Below are 18,540 nucleotides of genomic sequence, written 5' to 3' on the forward strand. Positions count from 1 at the left end.
CCTGCAAAATATTATCCCCTCCACTTGCTTGGATGACAACAGGCCCTGTTAAATAGGACTGACTTCAGACAAGGTGCAGGGAGTTAACTCAAGCAACCCACAAGGAAGGCTGATGCCAGTTGGGCTGAATTTGCCTGAAGTTACATGCAGCAGAGAGCAGGGTGGGAAACTATTTCACAGCATATAGACAGCTTCAGGGAAGGACTTCTCTCTTTCAGTGTTTTCATCTTGTGCTGTTCTCAAAGCCGGCAGGAACCGCAACCCCACAAGGGGGCTCTGGCAGTGCAGGTAGCAGTAACACCAACCCTTCCAGTGAGCAGCTCACACTGGTGCCCATTCACATCTTGCCTGTAAATAAGGCTTTTAGTTGGGAGTGTTACTTTTGTGACAAACAGCCTTAAAATAACCCAAAATATGTCTGATTTGGCATGACATGAAAGTACCTCTCACGTGTCAGGGTCCTTAAAGCAGTTTAAATTTCAGGGTGTTAAACTGGAATAGTTGTAGGTATAAACAGGATAACCAGAATAGTAGTTCCCTTTGGGCCACTTCCAGCGGAAGCAGCCAGTAAGGCGCACAACTGATAGCTGCCATATGATTTAACTGTGCCTGGAACATGTGTAAATAAATGGTAACAAGGAAATTACTTGGACGCCTTGTTCCTACTAGGTCTCCCCCAGCTGAAGACACTCGTACCAGCAATAGTTTAAGAAAGCTTAGTATAGACAAAGTTTTTGAGACCAATCAAGTAGGGAAAATGCTACTGCATATGAGAAAAATAGCTTCCTCCAATGCAGAACTGAACATAGTGAAGTGGAAAGGGCATTTAAATAGCACACACTGATCAAGATAAGACAGCTGAGTTTGACCTCTTTATATCTTTTAATACAACCTCCATTAAAATTCTGAAGTGAAAATAACTGTGTAATGGTAATCACGGAAGTATAAGGAGAATATACATTCCAGTTCAAGGAAAGATTTGTCCCTTAAATGCATAAGAAAAATCGAGTGATGAAGGTCATTTAAATGCCATTTCACGTGTGCCTTGGAACAACTGCCTGGGCTCATTGGTAATAGCACCTGTCAAATGCACGGTGTTTGACTGCTCGCTGCTATTAAAAAGCAGCCACTGTGATTAAAGTAGCACTAAAAGAAATACAGGTGTAAACAGCCAGAGCAGCAGTGGCATAAGAGGACAATACACGGAAACAGCAGTGACAAGGTCAGCAGGCTGCTGCTTACTAGCTGGCAGCGGGGATGTGCCCTTCCTTGTGGCACGGGGCTCACATGTCCACCATGATGTCTTCCAGCGGCTTTCGGGTCAGCGCAGGCACAGTAGCATCTTTCTTTGGATAGCCAACGGGGAGCAGCAAGAGTAACTTCTCGTTTGCTGGGCGCTGGAGCAGCACACGGAGTTGGGGGCCACAGTTGAGGGGTGTGGAGGTCACGGTGTACAGACCTGCGTTCTGCAGCAAGACAGACAGCAACAGAGTGAGACAGAGGTCTGTGCTCTGTATTTGTATCCACTACTCTCACCAGACCTGTACAGTCTCCTGTTGACTAGCCCAGAAATGCTGCTTCATTAGACTCTTCTGCAGGTTTTGGAACACCTGATTTACTAATAGCCTCAACAGTACCATGAAAGACACCTCCTTTGCTTACAGAAAAGCACAGCATTTCTCCACTGCAGCAACAGCACAGGCTAATGGATATAACCTTATTCTGCCTGACATGTCTGTATGTTGTACAGCAGGAGCCTGCCTGCAGTGCTCAGTGTAACAGGGGACTCATGGCTACACTGAAGCTGAGAGGCAGTTGTGGGGATATCACTGGAATATCATCCCATGGAGTTCATCTGGCTTATACAAAGAAATGTTTCGGTTCTTGCCCCCGTACAGCTGGCAGGAAGATGTCTTACAGCTTTGTGACCATTTGTTCCTGCTCAAGAGCTGTACCCCACAGGGACAGGGGGCACATGCTCTGCCTCAGAGTTTGTCACGGGAGCCTGTTGCCATCTCTCACAGTGGGCAATCTACGGGCTTACATCAGAACCCCAAAATAAGTCTATGCATCACTCCTCTCATATGAAATCTCATTAAAAAGCTAAACAATCTGACAAATAGTAAAGAGCTGACACTATCCCAAATATGACCCCACACCTGAGGTGCTTCCTCAGAGTTGTGCATGTGGACTTCATTCTCTCTGTCTATGTAAAGCAAGCATTTTGGGAGGCTTTGAGATATGAAAGTCGGACAGGGAGAGGTGCTCAGGCAGCTCATGTTAAGTAACCTCCATGGTCTTCTGAAGAGGAGAAGAGCTAATAGTGGCGGTGCTGAATGCTATGAGTCCATGGCACTGTGTCCTTTAATATCGACAATTAATTCCTAAGAGCTGGGAAAGAGACAGCACTACAGAGCCTAACAGTAGGGAGAAATCTCACCCAGTAGTGGGCCGGCTCAGGGGAAAGCAGAGCCTTGTCACTTCTACTGCTTCTGACTAAGGCACTAGTGACACAGTGCTGGTTCTGCCCTATTCCCTGTGCATTCCCTTTGCTCTCAGCTCCACAGAGGGAAAATAGAGAGCCCTGTGCATCTGCAGAGCAGCAACACCTCAGCAATATGCTTCTTCCCTGCTAACTTCTCAGATTTCCCATCCTGAAGGTCCTCCTAAGGAACAGCAACATGGGCAGGGAGGTGTCACTCAAAACAGAGTGGAGGAGGAACAGCAACCCCTGGTAGGAAATTGGCCTAATATAAGAGGTGGCACCTTGTTGTTATCCTGCTGACAGGCCAACTTAGCAATCAGAATAGCTATTGAAACACTTGTGTGAATACATCAGATACAACAAGCTGAACTGAGTACTGAGAAACCACCAAGAAAATCCAACTGGCTGGTGTCAAACATGCTGAGCTTTAGAAATCAGTTCACTTTCAGAAATGCCTTAGAAAGACTGAAATAGTACAGCCTGTTCTGTGAACTATATCCCTGATTATTTTTCCAGCATTCTATACTAAAAATGATTTGGGGTCAAGCAATCTTTTAGGGATTACTGAAAAGAAGGGGCCAGTGTGGCACTGTACAGCCATGTTTGGGTAATCTGCAGACCCTGTCAGCCCTGTTACCATAAGGCAGAAACCTCAGGGACTGAAGCCTGTGTCGGGAGAAAAGTGACAACTCTGGAAGTACGCTGCATTACATTTTTCTTCTTGTTAACCAGTTCTGAGGGTAGGACTAACCTTCTCAGATGTGAATCTGTGCAGAATAACTTTAAAACTCAAAACTAATACATATTGTCAGGAATTGGAGTAATCCAGAGGACGCAATGTTAAAATCTAAATTGGGTTCCACCCTCGTTTGGGTAGAATAGTCTTGGTATGTAATCCAAACCAATATATTGACTACCAGCATGCCGGTTCTGTCAATGTACCTGCAGTGCAGCAAGCAGGATACCACAGGCAATAGAAACACTGATTTCATTGTAGTAGTGGGTCTTCTTTTTGCCATTTGGAAGCCGCCCATATACCTGCTTGAAAATGAGGATCAGATAGGGAGCAGTGTCCAAGTACTCTTTGATCCAGTTTGTTCTACAAAAGAATAATGTTTAAGACATTTATTTTGTGACCTTCTCACTTTACCATAAGTCACTTTTACCATCTGCAAAGGGCCACTAAAGGTACACGACAATTATAGCAGTAGACTAAAGCTCAGAACATTTACTGCAAGGGATTAAGTATTATCAGTTTAAACAGAAACATTTCTGGGAAAAAAAAAAGCTTGAATAGAGTTCTCAGTTTTAATGGATTCGGCTGAGGAGTTGATGTGCTCACTTGGAAGAGTGGAATTGCATAGAAATAGGAGGTAGTTCTTGACCTCTTATCTATGAACTGGCCTCATGAGCATTTGCCCTTGAGATTATTTAATCCCTGGAATTTTGCAGACTTGCAGCTCTACCTGTTACCAGCAACTGTTACCAACTTTTTTGTGATTGCAGGGAAAACTGCTGGTAGAAAAGTTCAACACTTCTTGCTCTAAGGTGTAAACCTAAATATATTCTCATAGCAAAAAGTGTTATTCTGTTTCTGGGTAGTTCATCCCTGTTAGAATTCATTTGATTCAAAATTTTTTTAACAACAATATATATACTTATGATGTAGGATTTAGGTAAGAAAATGTGTGCTTTCTACTGTTCTCACTCAAAATATAAAAAGTACTATATTTTAGTTATTTACATAGCACATAAATTTACATAGCACATAAGCATCTGAAAAAATAATAACATTATGAAACAAGCAGGGCAAATCAACTCTACAAAGCTTTGCATGTATACTTCATTTGACAAGCCAAGACTCAGTAGATGTCTTCCCACTGTGTGAAGTTAAGCGAGTCAGTCAGACTTTGGAGGGCATTTAGAACAATTACATATTGCATAATTCAGCACTTGCATAGGGGCAAGCCTTGGGGCTACCTCAGTCAGCAGCAAAACTCCCAATGGCTTTGAGAGCTTCATTGTGTGGCAAACAACAGGAAAAAACTGGGACAAGAGTTAAGGCAACAGAGGTTACATAGGAAAAAAATAATGATGGAGCCAAATGCTTGGAAAAGTTTCAAGATAGAGAGTATATAACCCCTTTTACTGGAGGCAATTTTATGAACCAGCCACCAAGGCACAATTCTACACATATTTAAGTTTTTCTTTCCAAACATGAATCTTAGAAATAAATTCAAAGCAAGAAGGAGGAAGAAAAGGAAAAGGACACTAGAAGAAATCAAGACAAGGTTCTTTTATCACTTCAGTTTTCTAGACTGTGGTGCTTTCAGTAAGATTCCCATCATCTTGAGAATCAAGACAAAGCCATGCAAAAGAAAAGGGTGTGCTGAATATCTGAGTCACTTATTTCATCCTTCTGGTCAGACTGAAGTACACAGGCATAGTGAGTTTTTCTTTTGTGTGTATCAGTTGGGTGCTGCATCTCACCTGGCCCTTAGAACAAAGTAGCCAGAATTAGCATATACATATAGAAATTTTTTTTTCAGCTCCTGCTGGGTGGGAATTCTGCTTTCCTCAGACAGGAGTTTCTTCTTCCCAGCTGTAAATTAGCAAAAGGACCACAATATAGTGACCCTGGCAACTCTCTGTCTGGGGCAGTCTCTGACCCCACCTTTCTTCTTTCTCTCTGATCAGGAAGTGGGAAATACTTACAGCAGCACCAGAAAACTGAGGAAGAGTTTAAGGACCACGGACTTGAAAGAACACTTTTAAAAAAAGATTTTTAAAATTGAGCTGAATTTTTTCAGTTAGTTCTTTTTCTTCCTGAAAATAAGGGGAAAAAAAAAAAGTAACATGACTAAAAGTTCCCGGTATAGTCTTTCCTAGAGCAAAACACAGCTCCCTTCAAAACCCTTAGCGAATAGACTTTTTCATACCTCAACCTTTTCAGGTCATTAACCCATCTGTCTCCCATCCTTTTTTTGTAGTTGATTTCTTCTTCTTCTTCTACGATCTCACGAATCTTATGTTTTAAATATGGATCTTGAACTACCACAAAGGTCCAGGGCTCAGTGTGCGCTCCACTGGGTGAAGTACCTTCATACAAAAACAGGGAAAGATGAAAACCCAGTTGGCACAGTGCTGAAGGAGGGTGTGCAGGGAGAGGTAGCAGCTCTTTGTGGGCTTTCCGACTGACCATCACAGCAATGGGAAAGCAAGTTGATGAGATGGGAAGGAAAGGACTGAGATAAGTTCTGGCAGACAACCTCTGTTAATTTGTTTCTTGAAGAATGTGAAGTCCCATTCATTAACAGAGGCTAGTCCTTTCACACAGCCATCTTACAGGAAACAAAAATTAGGGGTTTATAAAAATTCCTTTGTGGTTCTTATGATGAGGCAGTATTACAGTGCGATATAGGCACGCAGTAATGTTAATGAAAAGCATCATACCCAAAGCAACACACTGTCTGAATATGCAACCAACTCGGAGACATGGTTTTAGCTGAAGGGAAAAGCTAATGGCTTTCAGGGAAACAAGGCTAAGAGACCACCTGCAGGAATCTGTCACTGACTGACAAATATGAGGAGCTGCACAACGCAGACATCTGCCATATAGCATACAAGTTTGTTTGTTGTCCCAAAGACAGCTGGTGTATGTAGGTGTGCACATGTTAAGTCTGCACTTCCTTAGTCAGCCTTGATTATTACACACCAACACCACTGAAGAATATTTTAACTGCCTAGCAGATGAAAGCCAGAAGCTGAAGAATATAGTTACCTGTACAAGTTCACAGAGAAATAGGTTAAGGAGACTGTTGAGGTCTCTCTAGCCCCTTAAAAATATTTGAAGGTCTTGAACACATACTGTATTTGGTTATCTAGGCATCAATTTCAGTTTAACAAACACTGAATAAGTAGCTTGAACTATCTTTTACATTAAAATGTGTTTATAATGTGAACCTTGCCTCTCTTCAGGTTTGGGTAAGAACTGATGACATTTATGCTTTGCTTTGTTTTCTTTTCCTCCACACAGCCCAAAGCTTTCAGGGTTACTAAGTACTTCATCTGCACTCCAGGCTTGTTTGCTTTGCTGCATTTGCCAAAACATGCTCAGTGTTTTAATGACTCCTAGCTAATTGGAGGAAGATGGAGACTCATTACAGTGCAGTAACAAAGCTGCTTACAGTTTTTAAAGGGAAAACAATGCACATCAGTTGCTCAGAATCTCTATATTATTAATCTTGCTAGAGGCTACTGAACTTTTCTCTAAGGCAGCTTGTGAACATTTTCTATACTGGTTCACAGAAGAGAAATAATGAGGCTAAAAACCACTCCTGGCTGAAGTCAATGTTACTAAAGCAGAGAGAAGATTAGGCCAGGACATTACAGAGTGATTTAAAACACATAAGTTCTCAAAAAAAAAAAAAATTCTTTTCTGACAGTCAAATAACCTTGATCGGGGTCCTCAACATAACTCTCCAGTCATATACAATAGGGACCTGACACTGATGCTAAAAGGACTGGAAGAGGTTTTTTTTTCTAGACTGAAACTTTTTTCCCCATAATAAACCCCAACCATTTATTTCAACTGAAATATTTCACAGGGCTGGGACAATTTCATCAGTTTGATCAGGAAAAAAACAACAAACAAAACCCACACATGATAAATATCATCATAATGAATGACATTTTAAAGCATGTGAAGTACACATGGTTTGACATTTTTGAGAGAAAACACTTCAATATTTCTATTTGAAAAACGTTTCACTAAACTGTACATCAATTTTATTCTAAAAAACATCTAAAGCTTGAGAATTCAATGTTTTGTTTCATGCTGTTGAAATGCTCTTTTTCCTTTTTGGGTACATGGCAAATACAAAGGAAATGGGAATGCTCCAGACCAGTCCCTGACATATAGTTGTTCAAACTGAGTAATTTCCAGTCAATCAATGGGTGCTCATTCGTTATGGCTACATAAACCAAATGCCAATTCCCTTGGCTTTTCCAGATCGCTTTTACACAGTTGAACAGCAATGCTGATTTTTTTTCCTTTCAGACCTTGAATCACTCAGTACCATACCTGCTGTTCTGATGACATTATCAATAACCTCCCTGGGGACCGGCTCATCACTGAGAAACCTGACAGACCGCCTCTTATTAAGAAGTTCGTAAAACATCTGTGACCTTTTAATCATTTCAGCCTCAGAGTAGCGCTCCGGGAAGAAGGGGACATGGGCAACATTTTCATCAAGTCCTTGCCACTCTTCATCCACCTCTGCAAGAAAACAAAAGTTGTTAGGGATTTTTTTTTGTGGGAAAACACTATTTATATCTTTGGTATTCACCACTGTAACGTACTTTGGCCTGCATTGGCATACATTGCACTTCCACACCACTGGAAAGGCAAAGTCTGAGGTTCCAGTTGACACAACTCATTGATTCCTGGCTCCAGCTACTGAATAAACACCTTGTTTAAATACCGAGAGGCAGGAGGGTCCTGGCTGGCTGTAGCAAATGTGATCCACAAAGAAGTTATGGCCTTCTCCTCTTCAGTCTGCAAGCCTGCCTGTAAAATTGGGTTGCAAGCTGAAGCAGCAGTGAAATGGTGGTCAACCTTTCAGCCCACTTTTCTCAGTAAGTAAACGTGAACATGTGTGTTCCTTCCTGAGCAGTCTAATAAGAAAATAATCAATTAAATTACTGAAGTTAAGGAGAGAGCTTAACTACCAAGATGCATAACATCTCCCCTGAAGAGCTGAATGTCAGCTTTTTCCATATTCATGTTTCATAGCAGAAGTATTACAAGTCCAGGATCTGCACAAATGTGGCTTTGTGGTTAAGTTCTTTGGTTTCATGGTACTTTCAGTATAAGAGGAAATGGATGACAGGCATCTATACTTAAGACAACAACATATCAACTGTAGGATATTGTGTTTCTTGTCTTTAATTTAAGAACTCAAAATGGTTCCTCGTTTCACTGAAAACTGTCTCTCTGGGTTTTTTTTAATACCACAAAATGCATCTTCTGTTGTCTCTGAGATCTCCTCTTTCACCCTGCATTCCTAGAATCAGCAAGGATAGCATTTTTTGTAACTATGATGTGGAAGTTAAGCTATTTAAATTTTACATTTTGACTAGTCAATAGTATTGAGCAATCTGCTACAGAGGGCTGAGTCAGGAAAAAATATTCTAGTTCTTTTTCAGTCGCCATTCGGCTATTATTCCAGAATCATAGCAATCTCCAGCGCAAATTCAAATAGCAATTATTTCTGTGTTTTAGTAGTACGCAGTTGCCTTAGGGACCAGGTTGATTTTTTTGTTCGTTCTATAAACAGCAGTGAAATATTCACAAGAGTGGCTCAGTATGTGCAAGAGGCTGCAATATATCCAGTTTCATATGTTAAATCTAAACATAATGATTCTGGTCACCAAAAAACATACATTTTATTTTGCATACAAAGTAGTCACCCGGAAAGTTTGTTTTGTTTAGCATTTCATGCCTGTGTTAAGCGCTTTTGGTCACAGTCTGCAAGGACCTGACTCCATGGTAATGGGAAGCAGTGACCCATTGTAAAAATCATTTTTGTGGGCATCTGGCACCAACTGAAAGAGGAAGAAGATGTCTCTTCCTAGTGTTCCCTTTGCGGTTTACACTTAGTTCAGTAGATTATTTACTATTCAATAGAAACTGGCTGACTAGGATTTGCCCTTTGCTAGGGGGTTCTGGTGATCTTCTCTTTCAGAAACTTTCACACCCCCTTTTTTGCTGTTCCTCCTCCACACTCAGTGAAGGGAATAGCATGGGGTTAAAAGGCTATGTTTGCACTAGCAAGTAGTGTGGTGCAATACGGTGTTGAGAGGAAGAGCTTCTGCTGGTGACCCAGTATTCAACATGATGCATGTTTTAGAGTGTTGGGTGGCTGGGGAGGGGAGGCAGGGAGACAGAGCTCTGCATCCTTCCCACCTCTTCTACGCTATACATGGTACCATAGGATGCCATTTTCAAGGACCACTATGTTAAGCTGGTAAAAGGCAATATGCAACTTCTCCTTGAATATTCACAGGGAATGCAGTTGTGGAATAGTTTGCAGGATGCATATCTCTGTCTCTTGCATCTCTGCCTGGTGGTTTGAAAGATGGTACAACCCTCAGCCCAGAGGGTAGGGCCCATGTAATCAAAGGCACAGTGACCTTAGTTCAGTTTTCCTGAGACAGTTGCTGTGAAGATGTGAGAAAGGACATGAGGTAAAGCCCTACTGGATGAGAAAGAAAAAAAGTAAAAAGTAAAAGTAAAAAACCTTCCACAAACAGAAGTTGAGACAGTGATGGCTGGCAGCCAAAGGATTTGAGAGAAAAAGTGATGACACAAAAATGTATAAAACCCTAAGGGAAAAAACAGGGAGTTGGGAGACAGCAACTCAGCAACCCTTTCCAACTTCACTGAGGACTGTCTCACCAGTAGAGAAATTCAGAAGGTGTCCATCAATATAGACAGGACAGAAAATCATGCAAGCTTTGGCCACGAAACCTCTTCTGCAAGCTCCTCTCGAAGGACTTACAGGCCTGGAAGCAGGATGGCCTCCTGCAACTGTCTTGATTGGTCCAATAAAATTAATTCTCGCTCTCCAAATCCATCTTGTGTATAGTCGTACTGAAACTACAACCAACATATTTGTTACTGAACTGAGATTTAGCAGTTACACAGAATAACGCACATCTTAATTTTATCCACAGGCACTCACATAAGAGGAGTTTCTAAATGGGAGAAATATTTTCCTTATGATAACAAAAAACTTCCTGAAATCAGCTGAGATTGTGGATTGTCTATCAGAAGGCAGAATCTGACCAGAAAACTATGCTGAAAGTAGGTATTGGATTAGTATCTTGGTGAAAATTTCAGGTTAGACTATATTATTTGTGCTTATATCAATGTGCTGTAGCGATCATCCCTATCCATTTTCCAAGCTTACAATGTTGAGTGCCCTGGGAAACAGAAATAGACTATTTGTTTCTTGTGGCCAGTTGAATGCAGAGGCCTAGACAGCAAACTGGAAGAGCTATCAGTACCTGTACAGAACGTGAAACAAAACGTGACAGGGAGGGAAGAATGGAGAGGCAATAACAACAGTAGTACCTGCTTTGACTTGCCCAGGAAGCATATCAATAAAAAAACAGGTAATAGTTGATGTTGTGGTAGATTGTAAAGAAATAAAAAAGTAGCATGGCTAAAAAAAAGGTTGCTTTTTGAGATGCACTGTCTTCTGGGATAGTGTGAAGCCTACAAAAGCGCCCAAGGTCACATCTAGATCAGGACACATCTTTAAGAGAGTCATATTGCCTCAACCACATCATTGTTACGAAGTACATGGTGGAAGCATAGCTTTCCAGATACAGACCGAAGAGGAATTATGATAATACTAGAAACCAGGCTTCCCAGTTGAAGCATCCAATACCTTAATAAAATGACCTGTTCTTTTCTCATGCAGTGACTCTCTTAGCTTTGGTTTCAGTGAGAGGAGAGGATGTTATTAAGAAAAAAAAAAAAAGTACCCCTAAACTGAGATTATCAGTTCATTCAATTTAGTTGACTAAATGAAAGGGTAAGGAAAAGTAGGTCTATAACTATGGCTCTCAATTTTTAAGGTAACAAACTTGGGGAAAATAAGGGATTAAGAAAAATTAAGTTGGAGAACTCAGGTTGAAGAATTCAGGGATCAGGAAGCAGAGAGATTTGGCATTTCTTTAAATCAGAGGTATAAAAATAATCTTAGATGTAATTGATTGAATATATATCTCAATTAAATGATCTATAGGCAACTAGGAATGGAAGAAAAGGATTAGTTAGCACAGAAACCTAGGCCTTGTAAGTCAGAGAGTATAAAACTTGCAGTATTACCTAAGGCCATTACCTAAAGGCCAAGCTGCACTAAATTTTGTGAGCTTTCCTTGCTTGTTTGGTTTGTTTGGGTTTTTTTCCACGTAAGTAGAAGAGAAGAAAAGAAGGGAAGCTGCTGTGTGGTTTGGATGGTTCAACTTAATAATAATATGATGAAACAAGAAATGTACTTTCAAAAATGTTGAACACGGGACAAAGACGAAGTGACTAGTGATAATGGTGGTATGAGAATCACCGTATCTGAGCTTAAGTTTTGTAAGCAAAACTTAAAAACCTTAATGCACTCAAAACAGGAATACAGGCTGAGGCAGAAGAAGAACCCAGAAGTAAAAGAACTGACACACAAACCCAAAACTCTTCTGGCATTTTTTTTAATAATAAATTCATCTATTATTTATTCTCTTCCACCATGTGTCTATCATTCATTTTTAGCAGTTAACATTATCCATATGCTAAGCTAAAATCGTTATCTGCACCATCTGTTTAGTGCATGCTCTCTATATCTTTAATTGCTGTGTTTGGACATACTCCTGTATTTACAGTCACATTAAACAATACTACAAACATCTTGTTTACATCTCTGCGTATTCCATCATTTGATGGACAACAGACAACCTGCTAGTCAGTCTATTATCTTGCTAGCCATGTTCTCAAGATTGCCATCAATTCTGTTGTACACTTGCAATAGTCATCAGGCTTTCTCCTTTTTAAGCAAATCTGAAATGGTTTTGGCTCAGATATCCCAAGTGAAATCTCATTTTAAAAGTAGTTTCTTTAACTCTATCAGAAATTCGTTTCTGGATACATTTTAGGATGACGTTTGTGTTCTTCCCAGCAGTTCATATGAGAGGTTATAATCAGCTTACAAATCATGTAAAAAATTTTGCCTCAGTTTATAGCAAAAATTCTTACCATGAGTTCCTAATAACAAACTCACACTGAGAATAATGACTTGTCATTTCATTTCTGTTGGCCACTTATTTTCCCTAGACTGACACTTCACTGTGTTGTTGGCTCCCAGTTGTTTATCATTAAGAAATTTCACTTGTACACTCCTTGTTTTTACGCAAAGACCAGTAGATAATATTAACAATTGGTCCTGAGACTGATCCTTGAGAAACCTCACTTGTAACCTCAGTCTAGACCAATGCATTTGCTTTCCAAAACAGCTCTTTCAGTTTGTTCTCTAAGGAATTGCTTCCTAAGCATAGAATTCCTCTCCAATCCTCTTTTTCAGTGTAAAGACATGATGCGTAGCAAAACAACTAAATGTGTATAAAGAAAGCTTTCAGATCTTTGGACTTAAAACGCTGGGCAACTGACCCTGTGTTTTTTTGCTTGATTAATGGCAGACTGCTACATAATCTGCCACTACAGGAATCCCAGCAGTGAATCTAATCCCAAACTATATGTGTGGCTAATAGGGAACTAAAAGAGATGGAGTCCCTTACTACTGGGCTATAAATAGTGGTTAGCAGGCTGATCTTGGAAATCTCAAGAGCTGGTCAGGGATCTTAAGCAAAAGAAGTATCAAGTGGGAGAGGCAGACCCTGGAAGAAAGAAGCCAGCATCAAAATATTGTAAAAATTACTTCAAACTGGAATATAGTTGCAGAAGGTTTCTTAAGATCTTCAAAGGAATGGAGTGGCTGTTTTATAAAGAGAAGATTTGCTGGTTTACCTAGTAAAAAGGAAGCTGAAAGGTAATCTGACAGCTGTCTATAAACCACAGGAGGGTATGCACCAGGGCTGGAAAAATAACCTTTAAATTAACAAGAGGATGGAACAGGAAAAATGGGTATAGAGTAGTATTAGATAAGTTTGGGCAGGCAGGCAGAGGAGTATTTTTAACCCATAGCACAAAGTTCTGGAATAGCCTTCTAGCAAGGTTAAAGAAATGGGGTCAAAAAAGACCAGTTTTCATGTTCATTCAGCTGATGACAAAGGCTGGAGGTATCTGCAGCAGCAGGGAGATAAACACAGTGATGCACCACGTCCATCTAAGTCCTGAGCTCCTAAATGACATAAAGCATGAATTGTCATTGAATTGGAAAATTAAACTGCTACTGTCTCATTCATGTCAGTAGTATTATTAAAAGATATGGGAAGCTTTTAAACTTGGGGAGAGAAGAAATGCTTCTAAGTAGGAGAGGGTAAGAAGCATCACAAGCAAAGAGCAGTGCATTTTCAGAAGAGATGGGACATTTGGGCTTTTGTACATTGCTTTCTAGTGCTTAAGTAGTGTACCTCACCAAAGTCTCCACAATGAAATATGTAGTAATAAAATGCCTTTACTATTAATCTCTCCAACTGATCCCCAGAGTAACAAGGATACAAATAAAATTCAACCTCATCCTCCACACCACTGTAAACTGAGTCTGTATTCACCTTATCCATCAATTGTATTGATTTGAGTATATGACCAAGAAAGTGACCAATACACAATAACCTTCCTGGGATAAGGACTGAACTTGTCTTTGCAACAGTCCAGATCTACTTGTGTAAACCTGACGCAGTGGGATACAAGGTACCACTGCTTTGGGATCAGATGTCCACCAGTAGAAGAAAGCCCTTGTGACTCATTGTTCAAGGCAAGGCTGAAGAAACATCTTTTTCATCTGTATCTAACTGGTAATCACACATGGCCTAATGCAAGGCACAGACAGATATACACACATACAGACCGTTCTTGCCAATCCACAGCACAACAATCTCTCATTCTGGATCTCATAAATGAAGGAAAAACTTACAGGACAGTGGGTATGCAAACAAATCTGAAGTACTGCCAGCTAAAGCATTAAACAAATGAACTGAGTGAATGCTTTCCACTTAACGACAAAACTGGGTTTCTGGCTGCTCTGAGAAACATCCTTCTCTTCAGCTGCCGAAAGCATAACACAGACAAGCTCAGGAGCACTTGGCTCTCCCCCTTCTGCCCTTCACTGCCAATAAGTGACTCTACTGAGTCTGTCCAAGCAGTTCAGCTGATTACACCTCATGCTTTGCTGCTCAAAGGTATGCTTCTCTCAGGGGAAACGTCCCTGGCAGTGCCACTTGAGGGAAGGTTGACGGGGCTGATAATGCCCGAGTAAGTTCAGTGCTTTTCTTACAGAGCACTTCACTCTCTTGGCAAAGCACCCTCACCTTGGTCATGGACATGTATTGAAAGACTTGGTCTTCAGCTGCCTCTTCCTGTTAAGGGGCTGTTGAAAATTTAGCTTGTTCACCTATGGCAGCCCTAGATTCTAGCTTTAGACAAGGCCTTAAAAATGCTTCATTCTCACCTAACTCAAATTCTCTTTAGAGGAACTTTGTCTTTAAATACAAGCCACCTTGAGACATTTAAATAGAAATGAGGTTTTCTGATAAAGTAAGATATATTAGTAAAGTAGTAGAATTTGCACAGCAGGTAAAATATTCTCTACTATTAAGAAAAAATCTCTTTTTACATCCATGTTTCCATTTCAGCATCTAGTGTAGTCAGTGAAAATTTTAACACTGACAACAAGGTGATTCTGTTTTGATCCTCAATTCTAACACCAGCAGAGTAGCAGATCCTTACCAAGGTGGCCATATGCTCTTCTCATTCAGGCTGGACTTTCCCCTGCTGAAGAAATACTTCCCCAAGCATGATGCAATTATTTTAGTTTTTCTGGGGATAAAAGACATGCCTGTTTTGCAAAGATGTTGGTTTTGAACCACACAGCATTAAGGGAAAGTTGATTATTTGTTGTTAAAAGCAACATAGCAAGAAAGACTAATGTTGGGCTACATGGTACACTGAGAGAGGTTTTCTTTAAAAATAAATCAATCCCCTTATAGCAACAGCACAAACGTGTCTACCTACCTGCCATTTTTTTGTAAGCAATTTAAAACTAGTACAGTTTTTAATTTAGTATCTGAATAAAAGGGAAAACAACAAAGACATAAAAGAACAACATTTTATATATGGAGCCGTGGCAATGAGGCTCCTTGTTAAGAGCCAATAGGTTTGTTTATTTAGAGGATTGACATTTTTAAACTGATTGAAACAGCTGTAGTCAAAGATGTCACTGACAATTCATAGATTATCACTTGAACTACCCATGTGAATTTTAATTTGCAGCAATTTAACTGAACTAGTAAGCCATTAGTGATAAATGAAATATGGGATAATTTCATACAGAATCTATTTTTCATTGTACTGATGAAGGTACAATATTGAACTAACTTTTAAAGAGATTTTGTATATTTGGGAAATAGTAAGCATGGTTTAAAAGGTTCCAGGTGTCAGCTATTTCTGGAAACTGATACACAACACTTACTCAAACTACACTGAACACTGAGAAATAAAGAGAAATAATGGTTTTTAGAAAAAGGTATATGTGCAGAAAAACAATGTAAGTTTCAAGATTCCTAGAAGCTGACTCAGGCAATGTGTCATTATGGGACAGAAAACACACAAAAATCCTTTGAAACCAGCTTGGGTAAAAAAGGCTGTAATAACTGCAAGTTTTAAAACTTCATAGGAACAGAACTCTTTAGATTTTTATTTCACAAGGAAATGAAGGGAGCTTATGGAGGATAGTCAGGAAGCAAAAAGAAGGAAGGGTACATTTTGTGCTCAGACTTTTGTCCAAGCCGGGCACCAGAAATCACTACTAAAAAAAAGGGGGGGGGGTGTTATGTACAGGTTCAAACATGCAGTTGAGTGAACAGAGATTAGCACCATCACCACATTTTGTTCTTAAATATTTGATCAACATACCTCCCAAATGATCCCAGTGCTAATCCAGCTAAAGCCCTCATGGACATTCACAGAAATCACAAATGGAGGAATTTTGTAATAACTGTAAGATACCCATTTTCAACTTTTCTGAGGGTGCCGAGATCAAATATGTAGCACTGGATGGTAAAGTGGGATGAGATGTCTACAAAATCAGCTTGCAGATGGAAACTCTCTGCTCAGGTCTTCCCTTTGCTCACATTAATGAGGCCTGTGAAGAGGCTAGGGGGACTTCAGCAGTATCTCCTTTCTTTTCCTACATTCCCCACAGAGTCCCTCACAGGTCTGAGATCTGCTGGACAGAGGGGCAGACAGTGGTCCTTCAAAATGCATTTTCTTTTTGCAGTCTGACCTGTGGGATCTGGAGGAAATAGAGATTTACACCAAGAGTGACATGACATCAGGACAGCCTCCTTCCACAGAGCTGACAAGCTCAGGGCACAGCAGCAGTAGCACTACGCATTTCCGTCACCGTGGAGAAGTCGAGAAGATCACTTCTTATTTATTCATATTGGCAGATCAAATTCAAACAGCAAAACTGCTCAGATGGATAAGATTTTTCTTACCTTCTTCCTCTAAGTGGTGGTCAGTGCCATCTTTTAAATCTTCATCCACCCATGGGCGAGATAGAGGCTTGCTTTTAGTCTCACGTTTTTCCTTCTCTCCATTAGTCTTCTTCAGTATTACCCCAATCAAAACACATATAATGGCTATAAAGACTGGAGTTAAGGAAGAAAAGAGTGCCATGACTATGGAAACATGGAGCCTTCCTTTCAAGTACAGTAGCTTCTCCTGAAAAGGAGAGAATGAACTGGGAAGAGCAGAACAGCAGTAAACAGTAAGGGGCGGACCCAAGGTTCAGTCCTTGACCCTGTCCTGCTTCTACTTTTCAGCCACCTCCCCCACAATCTTATCTGTGATGTGCTTCTGCTGTTAAGCAGACCCAGATTTATATATTTTTCTGGAGAGAAACTGCTTATAAGCAGCAAGCAGAGGCACTGACCATATACAAACACATAAATGCTGTCAAGTGCAAAATAAAAAAAAAAAAAAAAAAAAAAGATCTTTCAGGACCCCAGACTAAGGCAAAACACTTCTCCTCATTTTTATTGTTAGGGTGATCCCAGTAATCTTGCTTGTAACAACGATTACGAGAAAGAGCCAAGGAGGAATGTGGCTTTTAAGAACTGATGGCATCTCTTCAATGTTTAACTCATAAAATTAGTCATGTTGCACATATCCCAGGAAATCAGAATATCACCAATTGAATAGCAGCTTGCAGCACTACCCTTGGCTGGCTATATAAATGGGTCGATAAAACAGATAAGTGGCAGCATTGCCTCCACATGAAGCCTGAATGAGATGATTCACAGAACCCTGTATTCATCTGGGATGTCCTGGGGGAAGAAAAAAAAATAATTCAGGGAATCAAAATAAGAAATACTTGAGGGATGAAAATCTACGCTGCAGTGAACTTTAAGACTGTGATTCAGCTGTCTAATCAAAGGAAAGATTAAAAAGTCATAGGATGCTGATCTAATCCAAGAATGGTCAATGTCTAACTGCTTAACCCATTTTTTACCTCAGCCAGCTGCTAGGAAACTGAATCAACACAGCAGCACTGAATCGATGTCTTTATCTGGGACTGTTGGGACATACTGGATAATGAAGTGCCAGATGACAGTGGGTGCTGAGGGGTGTCCTGGAGAGCAGAGTACAGGGGTACTGACTGCATGCAGACACCAGCACCCATCAGCCCTATTTAGCGCCAGGTAAACACCAGCACTGCCAAGTCTTATCTCGTGCTGTACAAGGCCAGCTCTGAAGTCTCTGCATCCATGGTAAATTAATCTGCATTTTGGATAAGCCCTTGCCAGGATAAGTGGGAGCAGTTTGTGGCCATAATCGTTTCAGGAGATGGTGTGCCCCAGGGCCCTGGCATATCACGCACTGCAACTGGCACCTGCTGGGGGACATTGCAGGTCCTGCCTAGGGCACCCCCTGTTTTCTTGATATGGAAACTGGGGCACATAGGAGAGAGAGAAGTTGAAGTATGCACAGGTTTCATCCTGACAGGCTCTCAGTCCATACCCTAGCCACTCACATCTCTCACACCACTAAGCACACCCTTACTGGTCCCATTTGACACTACTACTCCAAAGGCTCCCTGCTGTACACTCCCTGCCTTCCCATGCTTCAGTGAATGTTGCTGGCTGCCTTGAAGAAGGGTCAGCATGTCAGATTAATGAGCAACTTGGTGCCTAGGCAAGGGAATGTGTGGTCATACTGGTTGGCCACACACGATGATAGCCTATATGACAGTCTAGTCAATCTCCTTGTATTAAAAGGGGCAAGGCGAAGAAAATTGCTCAGCTGTGCATACATTATCTAG

General features: G+C 40.7%; 1 protein-coding gene across 1 annotated transcript; it reads right to left on the minus strand.

Annotated features, from left to right (window-relative positions):
• Positions 1-1,022: 1,022 nt before the first annotated feature.
• On the minus strand, positions 1,023-16,895 carry IYD (iodotyrosine deiodinase). The gene is made up of 5 exons (XM_068409617.1): positions 16,715-16,895; positions 7,569-7,763; positions 5,425-5,584; positions 3,428-3,584; positions 1,023-1,466 (listed from the first exon to the last, which is right to left on the minus strand). Exons 1-5 carry the CDS (start codon positions 16,893-16,895, stop codon positions 1,284-1,286), a joined length of 876 nt encoding a protein of 291 aa, XP_068265718.1. The 3' UTR covers positions 1,023-1,283.
• Between the last annotated feature and the right edge of the window lie 1,645 nt (positions 16,896-18,540).

Source organism: Nyctibius grandis, chromosome 1 (assembly GCF_013368605.1).
Source record: "Nyctibius grandis isolate bNycGra1 chromosome 1, bNycGra1.pri, whole genome shotgun sequence".
NCBI lineage: Eukaryota > Metazoa > Chordata > Aves > Nyctibiiformes > Nyctibiidae > Nyctibius > Nyctibius grandis.